General features: G+C 38.2%; 4 protein-coding genes across 9 annotated transcripts in view; all 4 read right to left on the reverse strand.

The window, feature by feature from the left end:
• Nucleotides 1-21,456, reverse strand: part of LOC114471230 (protocadherin gamma-C5-like) — a 252,429-nt gene that overhangs the window by 140,688 nt on the left and 90,285 nt on the right. The window lies entirely within an intron of this gene.
• LOC114471478 (protocadherin gamma-A11-like) lies at nt 1,389-4,867 on the reverse strand. The gene is made up of 2 exons (XM_028460316.1): nt 2,428-4,867; nt 1,389-1,400 (listed from the first exon to the last, which is right to left on the reverse strand). Exons 1-2 carry the CDS (start codon nt 4,813-4,815, stop codon nt 1,389-1,391), a joined length of 2,400 nt encoding a protein of 799 aa, XP_028316117.1. The 5' UTR covers nt 4,816-4,867.
• LOC114471479 (protocadherin beta-16-like) lies at nt 7,108-11,878 on the reverse strand. The gene is made up of 2 exons (XM_028460317.1): nt 9,385-11,878; nt 7,108-7,242 (listed from the first exon to the last, which is right to left on the reverse strand). The coding sequence occupies exons 1-2, from the start codon at nt 11,812-11,814 to the stop codon at nt 7,108-7,110; spliced, it is 2,565 nt and encodes an 854-aa protein (XP_028316118.1). The 5' UTR covers nt 11,815-11,878.
• LOC114471235 (protocadherin gamma-A11-like) lies at nt 14,140-16,698 on the reverse strand. The gene has a single exon (XM_028459913.1). It carries the CDS (start codon nt 16,558-16,560, stop codon nt 14,140-14,142), a length of 2,421 nt encoding a protein of 806 aa, XP_028315714.1. The 5' UTR covers nt 16,561-16,698.

The raw sequence follows: 21,456 nt of genomic DNA on the forward strand, positions 1-21,456 counted from the left end.
ACAATTGAAAAAAAGGTATAAAATAAAAGCTCCTCAAAGCATAAAGAAATAACAAGTCCCACCAAGACATAACTTTTTAAATAATAATAATAATATTAAAAATAATAATAATAATAATAATAATAATAATAATAATAATAATATCCCCAATAAGCTTATTGTTACTTTTTCTGCTGAACACACACACACACACACACACACACACACACACACACACACACACACACACACACACACACACACACACACACACACACACATATATGGGTATTAAGTAGTGCTGTTTATCAATCCTTGTCCCACTCCTCACATTTTAGTAAAAGTATTTTAATTTTGCTTATTTAGTTGTAAAATGTCTGAGTACTGGCCTCTAAGGGTTGAACTCCGGCCATTGCAATAAAATTTTGCTATTGGCTGAAACTGAACCTTTATGAATTCCCTGCCTCATCAACTTTCGCTGTTGGCCCCGCCCATCTTATAAAGCGAGAGCGGGAAGAGGGTTTCCTCCAATCACAGCCCTCAGTGAGCATTGATTGACAGCCTAACTTAGGAAGTCCACTGTGTTCCTTGTGAAACAACCGCTGTTGTGGTGCCGTTTTTAACTCTGTGCTTCTATAAAAAGCAGATTCTGCTCTAATCAGAGGGTTCATCAAGCTATATATGTATTTACATACACATCTATGCTATGAGTGTATTCCTGTCTGTTTGTGTGTGAGCTGACGTCTTATTTGCTATGTGCGTGATGTGGTGGGAGAGCAGACATGTTTGCCCCTGAGTAGTGTCTGTAAGGCTGTGTGTGAGCTTCACTTCGTGATTGTGTGTGCCTGTGGTTGTTGTTACAAATCTTATGAACTTGCTATGTGTGTATATTACCGTCTGTTTCTGCGCACAGGGGTGTGGGCGTGTCTTACTGCTATAGCAGTACTGCCCATAATCAAGGCATTTTTTGAATTTCCCTCCTAGTGGCAGGTCAGCAGAAAGCAGGGGTTTAGTTACTCTTTAAAAGTGTTGGTGCTGCGTATCATGGTCCGATCGAAACAAGGAATAAACCAATAAAAAAATAGTAAGTAAGTAAATATTAAATACATCATTAAGACAGGAAAAGCAAAAATTTAAGATTTAAAAGAACAGTAAAGAGGGCAGATAAATGCCACACTTGTTTAAATGTAAATGAAAAGAGATCAATTATTATGTCTCAACCCTCATCTGCTTGGTCGCTGTCCTTGGTCCTGAAAATATTGAAATTCCTGTAAAATGAACTAAAATAAACTAGTAATAAGCGTTCCTTTAATTTAGAAATAATCCATAGAAAAATACAAATTGTTTTTTCTGCATTACCAGCAATCGTTACTGTCAGCAATTGTATGTTACAATCAATGCTGGCAGCCTCAGGGTTGACACTGTCAAAGACGAAAATGTTTCAATGTAAAATCCGGAACTTTGGAAAAAAAAAAAAAAAAGATTTAGCCTGAGAAACAGCAAATGAGATATTTGAAGCTGAATTTTACTGAAAGCATTCAGACAAAACCACTGGCACAACCAAGTCTAACCCAGAAACACACAACCAACTGAAGTGAAGATCACCTTCAATAATCTCATCAAAAGTTGAATTGTAATCTGCATACATTATTGCTAAAACTTAGTAGACAAATAAAAATGTGACATTTATTACCGAAAAGTAATATTTAGTCTAAAAAAGGAACAGTGTACTTTTGTTAATGTCACAAATATGCACTAATGGAACAACTTGACTTTATATAGAAGGAAATGAAACCAGAGTGCACCACTTTTACATTAAAAAAATGTAAATAATTCTGAATGTAACAAAATTTTGTGGCACAGACTTTGCCGGAAATAAATAAATAAATAAATAAATAAATAAATAAATAAATAAATAAATAAATAACTGCGATATGAAATTTAAAGGTTCACAAAATACAATTAATCAAACAGTGTTTACAAGATGGCAGTTGCTCTGTCGACTCATCGGTTTTGTGTATGATGCACTGAAAAAACAACCAGGCTGAAACAATGAGCGAGCTAACACCACGGTCAGCGCGCTTTTGCATACGAGCCAACACGTCCGTTGAGTGGCCGTATTTCAAAATTTAATTAATATATGACAGTGTTTAGTAGAAAACTGAGTAAATAATTTGCTTAATTTTTTTAAAGAAAGTATCTCTTACCCTCAAAAATACATGCAACGTTCAACTTCTAATTTAACTTATTTACTGTGCAATTGCTAGAAATGACTTGTGTAAAAAATCCTATTTCCTATTTACATGACCTCTGTTTAAAATATTCTGCTCAACAAATATGTAATGAGAAGTTTATAATTCTTGTTTTATATTTAAAACAACAAACCAACCAAATAAGTGAGGCAAAAAATGGCCAGGTTTCTGCAAGATTATGTATTTCGAGACTAACCTCCAGAGGAGAGTCTGGTTCATCCAGGATGTTCCTGTCACTCTGTATCCGCTGCATGGTCCCTGTTGAGCTGGGCTCCATTATCAGCACGTTCTGACTACCAGCTCTGCCGAACTTACAGTCACTCTTTCTGGAGTCTGTGGTCCTGCACACCTCGTAATTGTACACGTGTGGGAGAGTCCCTGTCCCCAAAGTGTCTGAGTAACGTGGTGGATAATATGGGATCACAGGCAGCTTGGACTGATACAGGATGCGAGACTGTCTCCATCTGTAGATCTTCACTGAGATGATCACCACTAAACAGGTGATGAACAGGAAGGAGACTACAGCCAGAGCCAGCACTAAGTAAAAAGTCAGGTTGTCCTTGTACTCCTTGTCGTGTGTGAAGTCAGTGAACTCTGACAGCACTTCAGGGAAGCTGTCGGCCACCGCCACGTTCACAATGACTGTAGCTGAACGAGAGGGCTGCCCGTTGTCCTCCACTATAACAGTCAGTCTTTGTTTCACTGCATCTTTATCACTCACTTGGCGGATAGTTCTGATCTCTCCATTCTGTAAGCCCACTTCAAACAGCGCCCTGTCTGTGGCTTTCTGCAGTTTATACGAGAGCCAGGCATTCTGTCCAGAGTCCACATCAACAGCCACCACTTTAGTCACCAGATAGCCCACATCTGCTGAACGGGGAACCATCTCAGCCACCACAGAACCACCAGTCTGGACTGGGTACAGCACCTGAGGGGGGTTGTCGTTCTGGTCCTGGATCAGGATTTTCACTGTCACGTTGCTGCTGAGAGGAGGAGAACCTCCATCCTGAGCTTTGACCCTGAAGTGGAAATCTTTGATGTGCTCGTAGTCCAAAGAGCGCACTGCATGGATGACTCCACTGTCAGCACTGACGGACACATATGAGGAGACTGGCACTCCGTTAACAGAGGAGTCCTCCAGTATGTAAGAAACACGGGCATTCTGGTTCCAGTCAGCGTCTGTGGCTTTCACTGTGAATATAGAGAGGCCTGGTGTGTTGTTTTCTACAATGTAGGCCTCATATGAGCTCCTCTCAAAGACAGGCGCGTTGTCATTAACATCAGAGATCTGTAAGGTGAGAGTGACGCTGCTGGAGAGGGAGGGCACTCCCTCATCAGAGCAGGTCACTGTGATGTTATACTCAGAGGACAGCTCTCTGTCCAACTCACTGTCTGTTATTAAAGTAAAGAAGTTATTGGATGATGATGAGATTTTAAAATGAGCACCATCATCTAAAACACAGTTAACTTTGCCATTTTCATTTGAATCAGGGTCCTGGATGTTCATCATAGTGACCACAGTACCTATTTTTACATCCTCAATTACAATGGATGATGTTGACATGATATTAATAACTGGTGGGTTATCATTTGTGTCCAGAATCTCAATCATTACTTTACACACATCTGAATTACCTCCTTCATCTAACGCTTGGACATCAATCTCATAGTGTTGGAATTTTTCATAATCCAGTTTACCCATAAGTCTGAGCTCTCCATTTTCTTTATCTATCTGGAATAATCCAGAATAATCTGCAGCCGAGTTAGAAATGGAAAACGTAATGTGTCCATGTGGACCTTCATCTGCATCAGATGCACTGACTGTGGCTAAAACGGCTCCCTTAGATGCATTTTCCCTTACACTGGTTTTATATTCTGCTTGAGAACAAACTGGTGCATTATCATTTGCATCTATCACAGTTACAGTAATCTGGATTGTTCCAGAAAGCTGCAGGTTTCCACCATCCAAAGCTGTGAGCACCAAAGACACACTGTCCTGCCTCTCTCTGTCCAGAGATTTTTTTAACACCATTTCAAGGTTACTACTGCTTCCTATTTTATAAGGATTTAATCTGAATATGTCACTTCCACTCAGAGAATAACCCTGAAGCCCATTGATGCCTACGTCAGCATCAATAGCTTTTTCTAAAACAAATTTAGATCCGATGTGAGCCAGCTCGTTTATATCAAATTTAATCTCACTCTTTTTAAATTCTGGGTTATTATCGTTTATATCTGTAATTTCTACCGTGATGCTGTAAAACTGCATCGGGTTTTCTAAAATGATCTGAAAATCCAGAGCGCAGGGCGTCGTCTGTGCGCACAGCGCTTCTCTGTCTATGCGCTCCTTGATCACCAGCAGCCCTCTCTCTTTATTCAGCTCCACGTATTCCGTGCCTTCTCCCGTATATATACGAGCTTTCCCCGATTTCAGCCGCTTCACATCCAAACCTAAATCCTGCGCGATATTACCCACCACAGATCCTTTCGCCATCTCCTCAGGGATGGAGTAGCTGATCTGGGCCGAAACCGAGCCCAGAGAGAGGACGGAGAGGAACAAGAGAAAGCCAGCCCGTCGTCTCATTGTTCTGTTGGATAAATCCCCGTCAACAAGACAACAAAGGCACGATCCAACACACGGTGCAGTTTATCCCTCAAAAAATGATTAAATAATCGGAATCCAAGCTGCAGTGATGTTAAAAATCCTCCTGATCGGTCCGTGCGTGATCCAGACTGAGCCTTTATGCTTGTTTTTCTTTACATGACGAGATGATAAAGGAGCTACAGCCGCAATGAGCCGTAAACGCACCATAAAGCTGGCCAACAGCGTCTCTGTGAGGAGAATACTGTGAAATACACTCATTATTTCCCTTTGAGCTCTTTATGTGTCCACATGTTACTGTTCACATTTTTAAAAACTCATAACAATGTGAGAATTTATATGTCACGGCTATCCATCAAACACCTGTTTTATTATTATTATTATATTTATACTTATTTGTCATGTATTTAACTGCACTATACCCTGGTGAAAGAAAAAAAAGGAATTCATTGTATTTTAAGTATATACAAATTTTCACTAGTATGTTGAAAATGTACTTACACAAATTGTACTTTTTGTAAATATATAAAAGTATACTAACATCACACTGCCACAGAAACACTTTTAACACACTTCAAAACAATTGTGCTATTACACTTTATTAAAAAAATTCACTAAAATATACTTTAAATTAAATTTACACAATTTTTAAAGTGTACTTATTTGAAATTCGTTTTTACACATTATTTACACTCATTTCATCATACACTGAGAACATATTTCAGAAGTACACGTTTTGATATCAATACTCTGATATTAGGTCTGAACGCATTTTAAGTTACATTTGAGTGTAATTATTAAGTCTTGTACCTTATTTATTTAAAACATTTATTTGGAAAGTGTCTAATAGTATTACTGTAGTCATGCACTTCAACTCGATTATTATTTTACTAATTTAGCATAAATTAGTACATTTAAAGTCATATACTTAAATCATACTAAATACACTTGTTCGACTTTAGGACGTAAGATACAATAAATACATTTCCAGTATAACTTTTTTTTCAATATAATTTAATTACAATTAAAATATATTTAGTAAAAATTTGTTGTTTCAAAATAACATGCTTTAAGTTTTCTAATCTTAGACACACTTCAAGTATATTGATGATTAGGCTTCAGTTACTCAAAAGTATGCTAAATTTTAGCACACTTAACACATTTGTTTTTCACCAGTAGAGAAAACAGTTTAAAAAAGTTGTTGAGTTATGATTTTCCCTTGATTATAATAAAAGCAATAACCTCAAAATCTAAATGTATAACTAACAAAAACAATAATCCTTTCAAGTAAAATAACCACCAAGAGTAGATGATGAAAAATGCCAAGAATGATGAGGATTTTTCTCTATCTTTTTATTACAAAATGCACAAGTAGGTCAGAAAAGAGGAATGGACATTTCCTTGTGCCGACAAACTCCAAATAACTCCTAAAAACCAACATGTCAAAAGTGATCAGGTTAGAACCAGTGCTTAGAGTGGAAAAATACGTGATGGTATACTCCCTTAATGACCTGCTGTCAGTCAGTCACGCAAATATGGGACAAAAATAAGTGTTATATTTATATATTGACATATTCATTGATCTATATAGGAAAGTAGACTTCTGTCTTCATTATTTAATAAAAAAGGACTTTTAAATCAAAAAAAGTTTACTTCAATCAAAAATTAATATTTTCAAGAAAAAATGTGTTCAAATGAAAAAAAAAAAAAAAAATTAGATAAAAACTTGGGACCCAAATAATTGCATTTGAACACTTTTTTTTTACTTTGAAAATGTTTTTTAATTGATTTTTTTGATTGAATAATGAAGACACAAATCTACCTCCATATATATATATATATATATATATATATATATATATATATATATATATATATATATATATATATATATATATATATATATATAGTTTTATAGCAGATACATTACAAAGAACAAAAAAACAAAAAAAACAAAGCCAGTTCTAAATCAAATTCAGACAAAATATATTCAAACTGTCTGAGAGTCAGTTTTAATGAATTCAGTACTTATTAATACATGAAAAACAAGCACCGTAAAAAGTTAAAGAAGTGATTAGTCCCATTTAGATCAAAGATTAAAAACAATAATACTGTTCTCAATGAGCTTATTACTGTTACCGTTTATTTCTGTAAAATATTTTGTTCTGTCTCAGTTTTAGGGGTGGCCTGTTTTTCTCAAATTTGCAAACCCATGGTGCAACTTTAGCAATGTTGTTTCCCTTTTGTCTGAAAATATGTCTGTGTCTCTAAAACTCAATACACTGACCAGCCAAACACATACACATACTCTATTTTGGTGATGTAAAACTTTGCTTTACTCTGCTTTTTGATGGCAGCTCCTGATTTCTCAGATATAGCGTTATGCTCCTTGCACTTGTAGGCATATCCCTAAAAATCAAGTGCTACGACAAGGGATTAAAAAAAGGATAGTTTTCTGCAATATGCACTGGACCCTGCCTGAGATGAAAGACACATCGTGTTCACCTGCATTAACAGGTTCATACCAAGTCGCCAAGTCAGAAAGACAAGCACGTACAAACCTCACTTCTGTACAAACCTCATATACCTACACCAACACCCCACGCTTCACTCACTGCAACACACATAGCTGACCCACCTCCACAGCACACCCTCACACTACAATAGCATAGAGTTATGCACCGAGTGAGCCCAACTCAGGCGCACACAGTGCATGCAGCCGATGTGCACCGCGCCACCGTGTTTGACTGTATGTCCTTGTGACATGACTGAATGACAAATTTTCTTTGGAACACCACCGGCTACCTATTCACCTCTTTAGCCCACCTTAGAATAATGACCAAGTTTGGGAAAGTTGGGAAAGAAAAAGTCCCATTCATGCATCTTATGCTGGAAAAAAAACTTCCAGTAAAATGTAAAGAGACGGTACTGCGTACCGATGCCGGCCCACTTAAAGCATTAGTTCGAACTGTGTCGATTGTCCATCATTAATAAAATATTCGAAATGGAAAAGTAATAATAGACAATTCTATACTTTTTGTTAAAGGTTTTACCAAGAAACCTTTTAAAGGGATCTAAACTTGCAGCTATCTTTAACACACAGGAGTGGCACAGTTTGTAGTGTTTCTTTAAAAAGCTGAGAAAAAATAAATAAATGAATTGAAAATTCATGACTACAGAATTGTTGTAGAAATCCCACCAGACATTAAAAGCAATCCGCCATCGCTGCACTGCAAAAGATGGTACTCTCTGTTACATTGAGTGAAAATGTCTTTGTTAAAGATCTGAAACATAATTTTAAAAAAAAAACCTAAGTTTAACTTGATATTTATTTTCTAGTTTTGCCACACTTTTTCTCATGCCTAAAATGTTCCTGCCAATAGGTGAAAAAATTTGTCTTTCATTACTTTTGCAAATTAAATTGAAGCAAATTTAACAAATTAGTTTCTGAGAACCTACTCATGAAATATTTGGAGTCCTATGGATTCATAATTTAAAAGTAGAAAAAGCTCTTTCTCTATTGTCTTACATCTTTAAATGTGCGCTGACAGACTCTATAAGATGAATTCATGCTGCTGATGTGCAGCCACACCTCAGTCTGTCATAATCTGCTTAGAAGACGATTTAATGCACAGATGTATTGAAATACGCCAGGTCTGGATCTGCACGTTGGCCCGTTTCCAGACACATGTGCGCTGACCATGGTGTTGGAAACATCCTGTGTTTATCAGTTGTTTCAGTGAATGAAATTGTATCTTCGGCCAAAAACAAAGATGCACTTTTGGGCCAAATTTTCAGTGCATCACTAATAATATGTCAGCCAAGCTGAAATTTTGTATTAAAATCCAGCCTAAATGATTTTGCAAGTAATTTAGTCCTGCTTTAAACATTCAACATCGTCAAGATATTTTACAAAATAACAAAATTAAATTTGCCTTTTACAGTAACCTGAAAGGTAACTACTCTCATATGTGCAACAAAAAAATGGTGTGCATCATAATCATCACAAAAAATCCACAGTTAAAACCATAAAAGATGCAAAAAGAATCATCATAAAAGAACGGATTAAAAAAAAATTACCACTCAGTAAGATGATGGAAAACATACAAAATAGAATTCTTAGCGTTTGACATTAGACTGTCACTTCACTTTTCTATTACTCTCCCTTTCAGCACCAGAGAGCTCTCCTTGGTGCTCAGCTCAAAATGTAAAAAAGAGGGAAATCATAATATTTTTGACATATTGATCAAACGTGTTGTTATAAGCTTTTGTAATAAATGTTTGCATAAAATGTGTGTATGTGTGCTGTACTATGTAAATAAACAAAGTTATACAAACATCATCAACCAAAAGGTAATACTTTGGAGGAACAAGAATTAAAAATGAGAACATTTCCTATTTGCATGACCTCTGTTTAAAATATTCTGATCAACAAATATGTAATGAGAACTTTATAATTCTTGTTTTATATTTAAAACAACAAACATACAACCAAATATGTGAGGCACAAAATGGCCAGGTTTCTGAAAGATTATGTATTTCGAGACTAACCTCCAGAGGAGAATCTGGTTCATCCAGGATGTTCCTGTCACTCTGTATCCGCTGCATGGTCCCTGTTGAACTGGGCTCCATTATCAGCACGTTCTGACTACCAGCTCTGCCGAACTTACAGTCACTCTTTCTGGAGTCTGTGGTCCTGCACACCTCATAATTGTACACGTGTGGGAGAGTCCCTGTCCCCAAAGTGTCTGAGTAACGTGGTGGATAATATGGGATCACAGGCAGCTTGGACTGATACAGGATGCGAGACTGTCTCCATCTGTAGATCTTCACTGAGATGATCACCACTAAACAGGTGATGAACAGGAAGGAGACTACAGCCAGAGCCAGCACTAAGTAAAAAGTCAGGTTGTCCTTGTACTCCTTGTCGTGTGTGAAGTCAGTGAACTCTGACAGCACTTCAGGGAAGCTGTCGGCCACCGCCACGTTCACAATGACTGTAGCTGAACGAGAGGGCTGCCCGTTGTCCTCCACTATAACAGTCAGTCTTTGTTTCACTGCATCTTTATCACTCACTTGGCGGATAGTTCTGATCTCTCCATTCTGTAAGCCCACTTCAAACAGCGCCCTGTCTGTGGCTTTCTGCAGTTTATACGAGAGCCAGGCATTCTGTCCAGAGTCCACATCAACAGCCACCACTTTAGTCACCAGATAGCCCACATCTGCTGAACGGGGAACCATCTCAGCCACCACAGAGCCACCAGTCTGGACTGGGTACAGCACCTGAGGGGGGTTGTCGTTCTGGTCCTGGATCAGGATTTTCACTGTCACGTTGCTGCTGAGAGGAGGAGAACCTCCATCCTGAGCTTTGACCACAAACAGCAGCTCTTTGATTTGTTCATAATCAAATGAGCGCACTGCACGAATAATCCCAGTTTCAGAGTTAATGGTCACATAAGAAGCAACTGAATTTCCACTGATTTCTGCATCCTCCAAAAAGTAAGACACTCTAGCGTTTTGATTCCAGTCAGCATCTCTTGCACTTACACTAAATACTGATAAGCCCGGGGAATTATTTTCACTAATACTTCCTAAATAACTACTTTTAGTGAACATTGGTGCGTTGTCATTTACATCAGATATTTTCAAGGTTAAAGTTGTTTTTGCAGAAAGCGGTGGGGAGCCTGAGTCAGTTGCTGTTATAGTTATATTGTACTCAGATATGGTTTCACGGTCAAAAGACACATCTGAGAGCAAATTATAATAATCAGTGAGGGATGATTGAATTTTAAAGGGGAGATTGGACTCAACTGAACACTTGATCTGACTATGTCTATCAGAGTCTGCGTCTTTTATGTTGAACACAGCGATGGTTGTGCCTGGACTCACATCTTCTGACACTGTGCTCGAGAAGGACATCACATTAATAACTGGAGCGTTATCATTCACGTCAATGACCTCTACCACAACTTTAGTTGCATCATTAAGGCCACCTTGATCTTTGGCGATGACTCTTATTTCATATTTTTTGTCTTTTTCATAATCTATATTTTGAAAAAGAGTGATTTTTCCCGTCAAGCTGTCAATTTTGAATTTTCCTGAAGATTTTCCATTCATATCAGAAAATGTGTAGGTAACTGCGCCATTGGAACCACTGTCTGCATCTGAAGCGTTCACGGTGGTTATATAAGTGCCAATAGGTGCGTTTTCTAAGACAGTGGTTTTATATAGCGTCTGGTTAAAAACGGGAGTATTATCATTAACATCAAGAACCGTGATTTCAATATGTACTGTACCAGATCGCTGCGGAGTCCCTCCATCGACTGCTATCAGCTTCAGGGAGAGGTGTGGACTCACTTCTCTGTCCAAAGGCTTTTGTAAAATCATCATTGCGAACCGGAGTCCGTCCGCATTGGAGTGCTGCTTTAGAGCAAAATGATCATTTGAGGACAAAAGGTAATTTTGTAAACCGTGAATCCCTGCGTCTGGGTCGTATGCGCTCTCCAGTTCAAAATGCGATCCTATGTTGGCAGACTCGCTGATTTCTAGATTAATCAACGTATTTTTAAACGTTGGGGCGTGATCATTGACATCTAATATTTCTATTGTCACTCTGTGAAGCTCAATGGGATTCTCTAAAATGATCTCAAAGCTGAAGCTGCACGGTGTCACGTCCCCGCAGAGCTGCTCTCGGTCGATCCTCTCATTCACCACTAAAGTCCCTTTGTCTGCCTTCAGCTCCGTGTACTGGATGCTCTCTCCGCTCACGATCCGGGCCCGACCAGAACGGAGCCTTTTCAGGTCCAAACCGAGGTCCTGCGCTACGTTACCGATCAGAGATCCTTTCTTCATCTCCTCCGGGATTGAATATCGGATCTGGCCGCTGATGGTGGAGATCATCAAGAGGAAAAATACCACTTTACATGCGGGAGAAAAACACAGCAGCCTCTTTCTGCACCGCTGCTGATGCTGCATTTTCATTCCGTCGTGTATAATGAAAATATGACCGTAAATCAAAGAAATGAACCACACCTGACCCCGCTATCTACTCCGGTTGGCATGTGATGCGTCAAAGGAATAAAAAGACGCTCAGTAAAAAAAAACAAGAACGCAGTTTAAATGGACGCGATCCTGCGCCTGCTGCATGTAATATCCCTTCTCTTTCTCCAATGACACACACGTACTGTATACCACCACCCTCTCTTTAGTTGATCAACAGCGTCCTTTAGTGTCCAAACTGAAGAAGCAATTAATGAAACGCAAAAAGAAAAAAGATGCAGAAGATAACTGTGCTCCTTCGTCTTCTATGATTGCAAAATGATGAAACATTTACATGTGCAAAAATTACACATGCTGGTGGCTCTGCATGTATGATTTAACGTGATATTTGCACAATTAAACTCAGAATTCATACATTATTCTAAATTATTTTTACAATGAGAGACAGAAACCATCTAAAACGTTTAATATGAGTATAATTCTTTCAGTATATTCTAGGACAAACAAAGCAACAACAAATTTGAAAATCATTTTTTGTAATTATTTTGTAAAAGGCCTGTATAAAATAAAAAGTAATGCAACAACAGTCAGAATTCATACATTATTCTAAATTGCTTTTAAGATTAGAGACAGTAACCAACTAAAATGTTTAATATGAGTATAATGTATGAAGTCAAATTTAGGACAAACAAAGCAAAAACCATTTTAAAAATTATTTTTAAAATAATTTTGTAAAAGGCCAGTTTAAAATATAAGAAGTAATGCAACACCAAATCACAGTGAAAGGAGATTTTGAATGGTTGAATAAGATTTCTGTCTACAACTTTAATACGTTAAACATGTTATGTAAAATGATAACTTTAGCTTCGGTGAAACAGCAAGTCCTATAACTTTCAAATTTACCTGGAAAGATACATTAGTAATTTTTTTTTCTTTTTAATGATACAAAAAAAAATAAATTACAACACTCTTGAGTCATTAGACAATTAAAATTCAGCACTACAACCTTAAATATAAGCATTTGGGGGAAAAAAAAAAAAAAAAAAGTTTCCAAATGTGTGAATCGCTCAAACTTTTTTTTAACTTTACATGAGCATTTGTGAACATTATGAGAGAGAGATGCAATATCAGCAGCTGTACTTGATGATGAAAATAAACACTCAGTTTGCAGGTGTTAAAGCTGCACTGAAATCATCGCAAAAAGGAAAAAAAAAAAACAAAGTGTGATCAACATCCTTCTTTTGTTCGACTTTAGTCCCTAAATATAACCAAATAAAATGTTGACAAAATTGCAGAAAATTTTCAACAATTGCTTTCTATTCCAAACCATGAACATACAACCAAATATATGATGCACAAAACTGCAAGATATCCATGGACAATTATACGACAAAAAAAAATGATACTTATTGTAACTATTCTCTAGGTATTGCTACAATTAATAAAATAAAATAAAATCCCAAATCTCCTTTGATTTAACAAATTAAACTTTGATATGGTTTTTTATGGGTTCATACAAGTTATTAAGAAGGACTTTTTTTTTTTTTTTTGTTTTTTTAGGAAATATTCATACAGGTGAATTAAATCATTGTGTCAAGTAAGGATCACATTATCACAAGTGACTAGAAGAGCAAAGCAAAAAACAAAAACCTACAATGTCAACAACAATACAAAGATAAACAAATTTATCTTTACTGTCAAAAAAATGTTATTTTCATTTATAAAACTGGATGCATTTAAAAAAACATTTGGCAAAACAGCAACAACAAAAAAGACGTTGATTGGAGCCATAACCAACAGGAATCATTCATTAATGTTCTAAAAAAAAAAAACGGCCCAACCGCACCAAACTTCGACTACAAGAAGAATACAAAAATACTGAAACAACAGAAATAATCATGGATCCAAACCAGAAACCTCCAGAGTCAATTGATGTGTTATTACTTTAAAACTAAAATGAATACGAATTCAAATAAACAAAGCAAAAACCTAAAATGAAAAATACCAAGGAACGAATAAAGACAAGATGCTACACAACCTGAGAAAACACAAAGATTGACAAAAGAAAATATGGGATAAAGACAGAAAAAATGGGAAAAAAGAAGCTATACACAACCTTAAAAAAAGTCCAAGAAATGACAAAGGATGTAAAAGCCTGCTCTAATCTCAGACAAAAAGTAACTGTAAAAGTCCAGCATCAAAATTGCTAAGGACAATAAGACAACATATTATGTAAAATTTAGTTGTGTCATTAAACTGCTGGCGCATTTCAATCCAAATATTTACTAATTATAAAAAGTAAGCTGTTTAACTAACCTCCAGAGGAGAATCTGGTTCATCCAGGATGTTCCTGTCACTCTGTATCCGCTGCATGGTCCCTGTTGAACTGGGCTCCATTATCAGCACGTTCTGACTACCAGCTCTGCCGAACTTACAGTCACTCTTTCTGGAGTCTGTGGTCCTGCACACCTCGTAATTGTACACGTGTGGGAGAGTCCCTGTCCCCAAAGTGTCTGAGTAACGTGGTGGATAATATGGGATCACAGGCAGCTTGGACTGATACAGGATGCGAGACTGTCTCCATCTGTAGATCTTCACTGAGATGATCACCACTAAACAGGTGATGAACAGGAAGGAGACTACAGCCAGAGCCAGCACTAAGTAAAAAGTCAGGTTGTCCTTGTACTCCTTGTCGTGTGTGAAGTCAGTGAACTCTGACAGCACTTCAGGGAAGCTGTCGGCCACCGCCACGTTCACAATGACTGTAGCTGAACGAGAGGGCTGCCCGTTGTCCTCCACTATAACAGTCAGTCTTTGTTTCACTGCATCTTTATCACTCACTTGGCGGATAGTTCTGATCTCTCCATTCTGTAAGCCCACTTCAAACAGCGCCCTGTCTGTGGCTTTCTGCAGTTTATACGAGAGCCAGGCATTCTGTCCAGAGTCCACATCAACAGCCACCACTTTAGTCACCAGATAGCCCACATCTGCTGAACGGGGAACCATCTCAGCCACCACAGAGCCACCAGTCTGGACTGGGTACAGCACCTGAGGGGGGTTGTCGTTCTGGTCCTGGATATTTAATTTAACTGTGGTGTTGCTGCTTAAAGGAGGTGAGCCTCCATCCTGTGCCTTTATATGTATATTCATTGTTTTAATTTGTTCGTAGTCAAATGATCGAACTGCCTGTATAGCTCCTGTTTCTGCATTTATAGATAAATAGGTGGATATGGGGTTACCACTCAGCTCATTATCAATTAGAAGGTATGAAACACGTGCATTCTGTCCTGAATCTGAGTCATGCGCTTTCACTGAAAACACCATCATTCCTGGGGAGTTATTCTCCAATACATTAGCTTGATAAGAACTCTGCTCAAACACTGGGGTATTATCATTCACATCAGAAACTTTGAGTGTTATGGTCTGGTTTGTTGAGAGTTGTGGGCTTCCCTCATCAGTAGCTATAAACGTAATATTGTACTCAGGATTACGCTCCCGGTCCAGGATACCATTTGTGACCAGGGTGTAGTAACTTTTAAGAGATGAATGGATCACAAATGGAATATTTCCAGCTACAGTGCAGTCTACTTTACTATTTTTGCCTGAATCTAGATCTTTAACATTGATTATAGCTACAGTGGTACCAATAGGAGAGTCCTCTGTAATAGTGTTAGAAAACGAGGTGAGTGTTATCAAAGGTGCGTTATCATTTTCATCGATTACCTCAATGATTACATTAGTGGACGTGCTCTGTCCTCCCTGATCTTTGGCTTGTACCCCTATCTCATATATTTTAGTCTCCTCATAATCAATCCGTCCATTTACAGTTAAATCCCCGCTGATTTCATCGAGAAGAAACAGGTCCACATATTTACTAGACATGCGGTTAAAGTGATATGTAACACGACCATTCATCCCCTCATCTGCATCTGCAGCACTTAAACTCAGGACGAACGTGCCTTTGGACACATTTTCTCGTACAGATGTTTTATAGATTGACTGCGTAAAAACGGGTGCATTGTCATTGGTGTCGCGGACAGTGACATGTATCTTCATTGTGCCTGTGCGCTGCGGTTCACCTCCATCTACAGCCGTCAGTGTGAGCACCGTTTTCTCCTCCTTCTCTCTATCTACAGGGTGAGAGAGATACAGCTGCGCGTATTTGTTTCCGTTGGGACTAGACTGCACCCTGATGTTAAAATGAGTGGTTGGGTGTAATGTGTAGCCGTGTAACGCATTGACGCCTACGTCGGGGTCCGTTGCACTCACTTGTAATATCTCTGTACCGGGTGGAGCCGATTCAACGATTTCCGCGTGCATTTCTTTTTCGTGAAACGCAGGTGCGTTGTCGTTCACATCCAGCACTTCCACCACTACACTGTGCAGCTGCATCGGACTCGTCATGATCATCTCAAAATTCAAGCTACAAGGTGAGGCCTGGCCGCAGAGCTGCTCTCTGTCAATCCTCTCTCCCACTACCAGAGTCCCTTTGTCTGCATCCAGCCTGATGTACTCCGTGTGATCACTGCTCACCATCCGGGCACCGCCTGATTTCATCCTTTTGGCGTCGATGCCTAAGTCTTCAGCCACATTTCCAACAAAAGAGCCCTTTCTCATCTCCTCCGGGACAGAATAGCGGATCTGAGACACGGTCGTTTCAATCAGAAACAAAAGGATGAGGCTCAGTATTTTCCCTTTAACAGATCGCTCTCTGCCAAATGTCCACATTTCGACGACGTAATCCACACGCGTCCAGAAAATGCTGCTTTCAGCCAAGTATTTTCCTTAAACGACTGGACTGCAACCCACAGAAAAGGGGGGAAAATAGTCCAATAAACACGCTGGTGAAAAACAAGACCAAGCGTCCTGCTGTCCGCCGCCTATGACTGAAGGGAGAGATGGGGGTGAGAAGCTTTATGTCAGCTTTAATGTGATATAAAGACCAACAGCGGCCCTTAGAGTACAAAAAGGAAAACAACAACTGCTGCCTTTGAGTCTTAAAACAATAGGAACGCCACAAACTGAACATTTTCTATTATAGAAGTACAGGGGATGAAAGCCACTGATTTCTAAAACTATATATCCTTCATGTCAGTGTTTCTCAAACAGGGGTTCGTGTACCCCTAAGGGTACGCGATGGCACTACAGGGGGTAGAGAGAGAGAGAGAGAGAGAGAGAGAGAGAGAGAGAGAGAGAGAGAGAGAGAGAGAGAGAGAGTTAACAAAGAAAGTGTCAGTCTTGGTCCCACCCTATAGCGTGAGATGACCAGAAATGATAAAAACTATAGAACTACATCTATTCAGGAGCCACTAAATCAGTGTTTTTCAACCTTAGGGTCTGGATCCCATGTGGGGTCGCCCAAAAATTCAGAAAACTTCAAAGAACAACACACAATCTTAAACACCTGTATTCCTATACTTTCACTTTGTGACATATAAATCCAGTTAAACTAAAATGCAGTAAAAATAAAAATAAAAAAATAAATCTGTGCTCAAACATGATCAAAAAATAATTGTAGAAAAAAAAAAAAAAATGTATTTTAAGGTCATCAGAAATTATTGATATCAAAAAGTGGTCACGATCAAAAAAAGGTTCTGAGTCACTGCAATAAATGCTGTTTCTTTTCCCTTATTTACAGAATGAGATTCGTAAAAATGTGTTATCACTCAATGATTCCATCATTATGTTCTATAGTTGATTTAAAATAGTTTTCTAAGCAAAATGTTGTAGTTGGATTCAGAAATAAGAGAGAGATACTTGAAACCAAAAGTTTTGAGAACAACTGCTCTATGTTATGATTGAACTATAGAAGTTGTATGTAGCTGATAAAGTACATTAAAAGTACTAATGTGTTAAAAAAAAAAAACTTCACAAAAATGCACACAAGCAAAAAAAAATCATTCATGTGCAGAGGTGTAAAGAGTGCTGATATATCCTCCTCAAGTAAAAGTACTGTGACTTGATTGGAATTGTTCTCAAGTACAAGTACAAGTAAGTCAAATATAAAATACACAAGTAAAAAGTAGCTTAATGAAATAGTACTCAAAGTAAAAGTTTCACCCCCCACGTTTATTTTTGGTAATAAATCTTGCCAAGGTTCCCTTATGCAGTAAACATTTCAAGTATAAACATAAAAATGCACAATTGGAACTTAATATATTTTCCACAAAGGCATCTGTATAAAATAAAAGGTTTGTCAAAATGTACAACAATTTTTAAAAATAAAATAACACCAATTAATTCAATTAAAGAAAAATAAAAAATGAATGAACTCTAAAACTGAGAAAATAACCAGCATTCAGTGCTGTTTTGGCAATGTGCATTACGTTTAATCTGATTGGTCTCTATGATGTGATGCATTGGATTCTTGTCTGGTCATTTCATTTTTTTTGTAGTTTCACAAATGTTCGTTGGTAATTTTAAAACAAAAAATCAACACAGACACCGACAGCAGGAAGTTCTGGAACATTAGCCTGTTGTCTATTCCTATATTGTGTACATCCTTTCTAAGCTATAGCTGCTTTTTCTCCCCAGAGTAGCTTATATTTCTGAAGAAAACTCTGAATGTTTACATTTCACTGTTGTTTTATTATAACTAATCAATGCAGGAAAATGTTTAGCAAGCTCCGCTAATATTCAGTCAAAACAAATGGTGCATGTTCCCAACAGACACGTCATAGCAGCAGCTGTCCTGGGTTACCCCAGAGGAAATAGGTGAGCAGCTGTGTTAAATGAATCATTTATTAGGAAGAAAAAAACATTAAAGAATAAAAATGGTTCTGAAAAAAATACAACAAAAAAAAAAAAAAAAACTGAGGGTGTGTTTAAATTATTGATCCAGGACACCATTCTGATCCTGAACATAACAGATAACTGAGAGCTCGAGCAGAATCCATCACACCTCCCAACATTACAAAACTCCAGAGGTGAAAGTAACAAGCACTCACGTTACTGTAATTGAGTTGCTTTTATTGGTACTTGTACTTTTTTGAGTGTATTTCTGATTCAGTAGTTTTACTTAAATAAGTTTTAAAAGAAGTCAAATATTTTGTTACATTTTTACATTCAACCGTTGCTGCGTAAATAATTATATTTTGTTTTAAAATGATCAGCGGACATTGTGAAACTACAAAAAAAGAAATGACCAGAAAACAATCAAATGCATCACATCACAGCCGACCAATCAGATTAAACGTTATGCACATTGTGTGAATTCAGCTACTTTTTACTTGTACTTGAGTATTTTATGTACAGTATGACTTATTTGTACTTGTACATGTGTAAAATTTCAATCAAGTAACAGTACTTCTACTTGAGTATAGATATATACCATTTACACTGCTGGAAACCCCCACCCCCACACCCCCTTATTATATCACTTCACAGCCTTCCTGCAGCAGCAATACTGGCTCCCATGCATCAGCAATTCCCACAAGAATTTAAAAATACTATTGCTGACTTTTAAATCCATTCACAATCGTTCCCTTCATAATCCCATATCTACACATCCTTACTGTAAGGTATATGTGGGCCCAGCAAAGCAAATATAGGTTCATGTCTGGAGAAAACCACAACAATAACAATGCAAAATGTTCAGTAAAAGTTGATTAAGTCAATTAAAAACAAGTACAACAAAATATTGGTAGACAGTGAGCAATAAAGAAGACAGAAGGTGAGAATATGAAGTGTTTTGACTGATTTGTTTACAATAAGACATCATAGTGCATTGTGTGTTGTAGAAATAACACAAAATATGTCGCAGAAAACGTGATTGTATTTTAGACTAACCTCCAGAGGAGAGTCTGGTTCATCCAGGATGTTCCTGTCACTCTGTATCCGCTGCATGGTCCCTGTTGAACTGGGCTCCATTATCAGCACGTTCTGACTACCAGCTCTGCCGAACTTACAGTCACTCTTTCTGGAGTCTGTGGTCCTGCACACCTCGTAATTGTACACGTGTGGGAGAGTCCCTGTCCCCAAAGTGTCTGAGTAACGTGGTGGATAATATGGGATCACAGGCAGCTTGGACTGATACAGGATGCGAGACTGTCTCCATCTGTAGATCTTCACTGAGATGATCACCACTAAACAGGTGATGAACAGGAAGGAGACCACAGCCAGAGCCAGCACTAAGTAAAAAGTCAGGTTGTCCTTGTACTCCTTGTCATGTGTGAAGTCAGTGAACTCTGACAGCACTTCAGGGAAGCTGTCGGCCACCGCCACGTTCACAATGACTGTAGCTGAACGAGAGGGCTGCCCGTTGTCCTCCACTATAACAGTCAGTCTTTGTTTCACTGCATCTTTATCACTCACTTGGCGGATAGTTCTGATCTCTCCATTCTGTAAGCCCACTTCAAACAGCGCCCTGTCTGTGGCTTTCTGCAGTTTATACGAGAGCCAGGCATTCTGTCCAGAGTCCACATCAACAGCCACCACTTTAGTCACCAGATAGCCCACATCTGCTGAACGGGGAACCATCTCAGCCACCACAGAGCCACCAGTCTGGACTGGGTACAGCACCTGAGGGGGGTTGTCGTTCTGATCCTGGACTATAATTCTGACTGTAGCTACTGAGCTCATAGGAGGTGATCCAGCATCGCGTGCAGTCACATTAAATTCAAACCACTTGATCTGCTCATAATCAAAAGATTTAATGGCATGGATTACACCATTTTCTGAGTTTACTGACACTAACAAGGACACAGCGACGCCATTAACTTCTTTTTCTTCTAGAAAATAAGAAACCCGAGCATTTTGGCCCCAATCTGCATCACTAGCAGTGAGAGAAAAGACAGAAAACCCAGGAGGGTTGTTTTCTGGAATGGCTTTACTATATTCTGATTTACCAAATAATGGTGGACTGTCATTGACATCAGACACTTTGACATTAATATTTTTACTGTTAGACAGAGGCGGTGAGCCCTGATCAGTGACAATTATAGTTATATTATACTCAGGCGTATCTTCTCTATCTAACAAAGTATCAGTTACTATTGTATAATATCCTGTTAATGAAGATTCAATTTTGAAAGGGATGTCTGCATTAATGGAGCACTTTACTGCACCGTTCCTATCAGAGTCTTCATCGTCTACATTGATGACAGCTATTGTTGTACCTGGAGGAGAGTCCTCTGATATAGAGTTGGAAAATGACAGTAGCTGAATATTTGGCACGTTGTCATTCTCATCAATTATTTGAATAAAAACTTTGCAGTAATCTGCAAATCCACCGTAATCGCTGGCCTGTACATTAAGTTGATAAGTTTTAGATTTTTCAAAGTCTAATTTGCCCGAAACTTTAACTTCTCCAGTTTTTAAATTTACATCAAAAAGCTGCTTTGCTTCTTTGGCCACGTGAGCAATTGAATATGTCACCTCACCATTTACACCTTTATCTGCATCATTTGCACTAACTGTTGTGACCACTGTTCCTTCAGGAGAGTTCTCCTTAACATCTGCTTTATAAACCGTTTGGCTGCACACTGGTGCGTTATCGTTTGCGTCCAGCACAGTGATGTGAATACGCACCGTCCCTGATCTGTGCGGCTCTCCAGCGTCTGAAGCGATGAGTAGGAGTGTGTGTGTGTCCACTTCCTCTCTGTCTAAATGACTTTGTAAAACCAT

Source organism: Gouania willdenowi, chromosome 10 (genome assembly GCF_900634775.1).
Source record: "Gouania willdenowi chromosome 10, fGouWil2.1, whole genome shotgun sequence".
Lineage (NCBI taxonomy): Eukaryota > Metazoa > Chordata > Actinopteri > Blenniiformes > Gobiesocidae > Gouania > Gouania willdenowi.

What these genes read in the sequence shown, in the direction of transcription:
- LOC114471235 (XM_028459913.1), bottom strand. Translation starts at nt 16,560, where the DNA reads ATGTGGACATTTGGCAGAGAGCGATCTGTTAAAGGGAAAATACTGAGC.
- LOC114471478 (XM_028460316.1), bottom strand. Translation starts at nt 4,815, where the DNA reads ATGAGACGACGGGCTGGCTTTCTCTTGTTCCTCTCCGTCCTCTCTCTG.
- LOC114471479 (XM_028460317.1), bottom strand. Translation starts at nt 11,814, where the DNA reads ATGAAAATGCAGCATCAGCAGCGGTGCAGAAAGAGGCTGCTGTGTTTT. An exon ending in AACCAGATTCTCCTCTGGAG is followed by an intron (nt 7,243 to 9,384) that starts GTTAGTCTCGAA and finishes CTTGATTTTTAG; the next exon opens with GGATATGCCTACAAGTGCAA.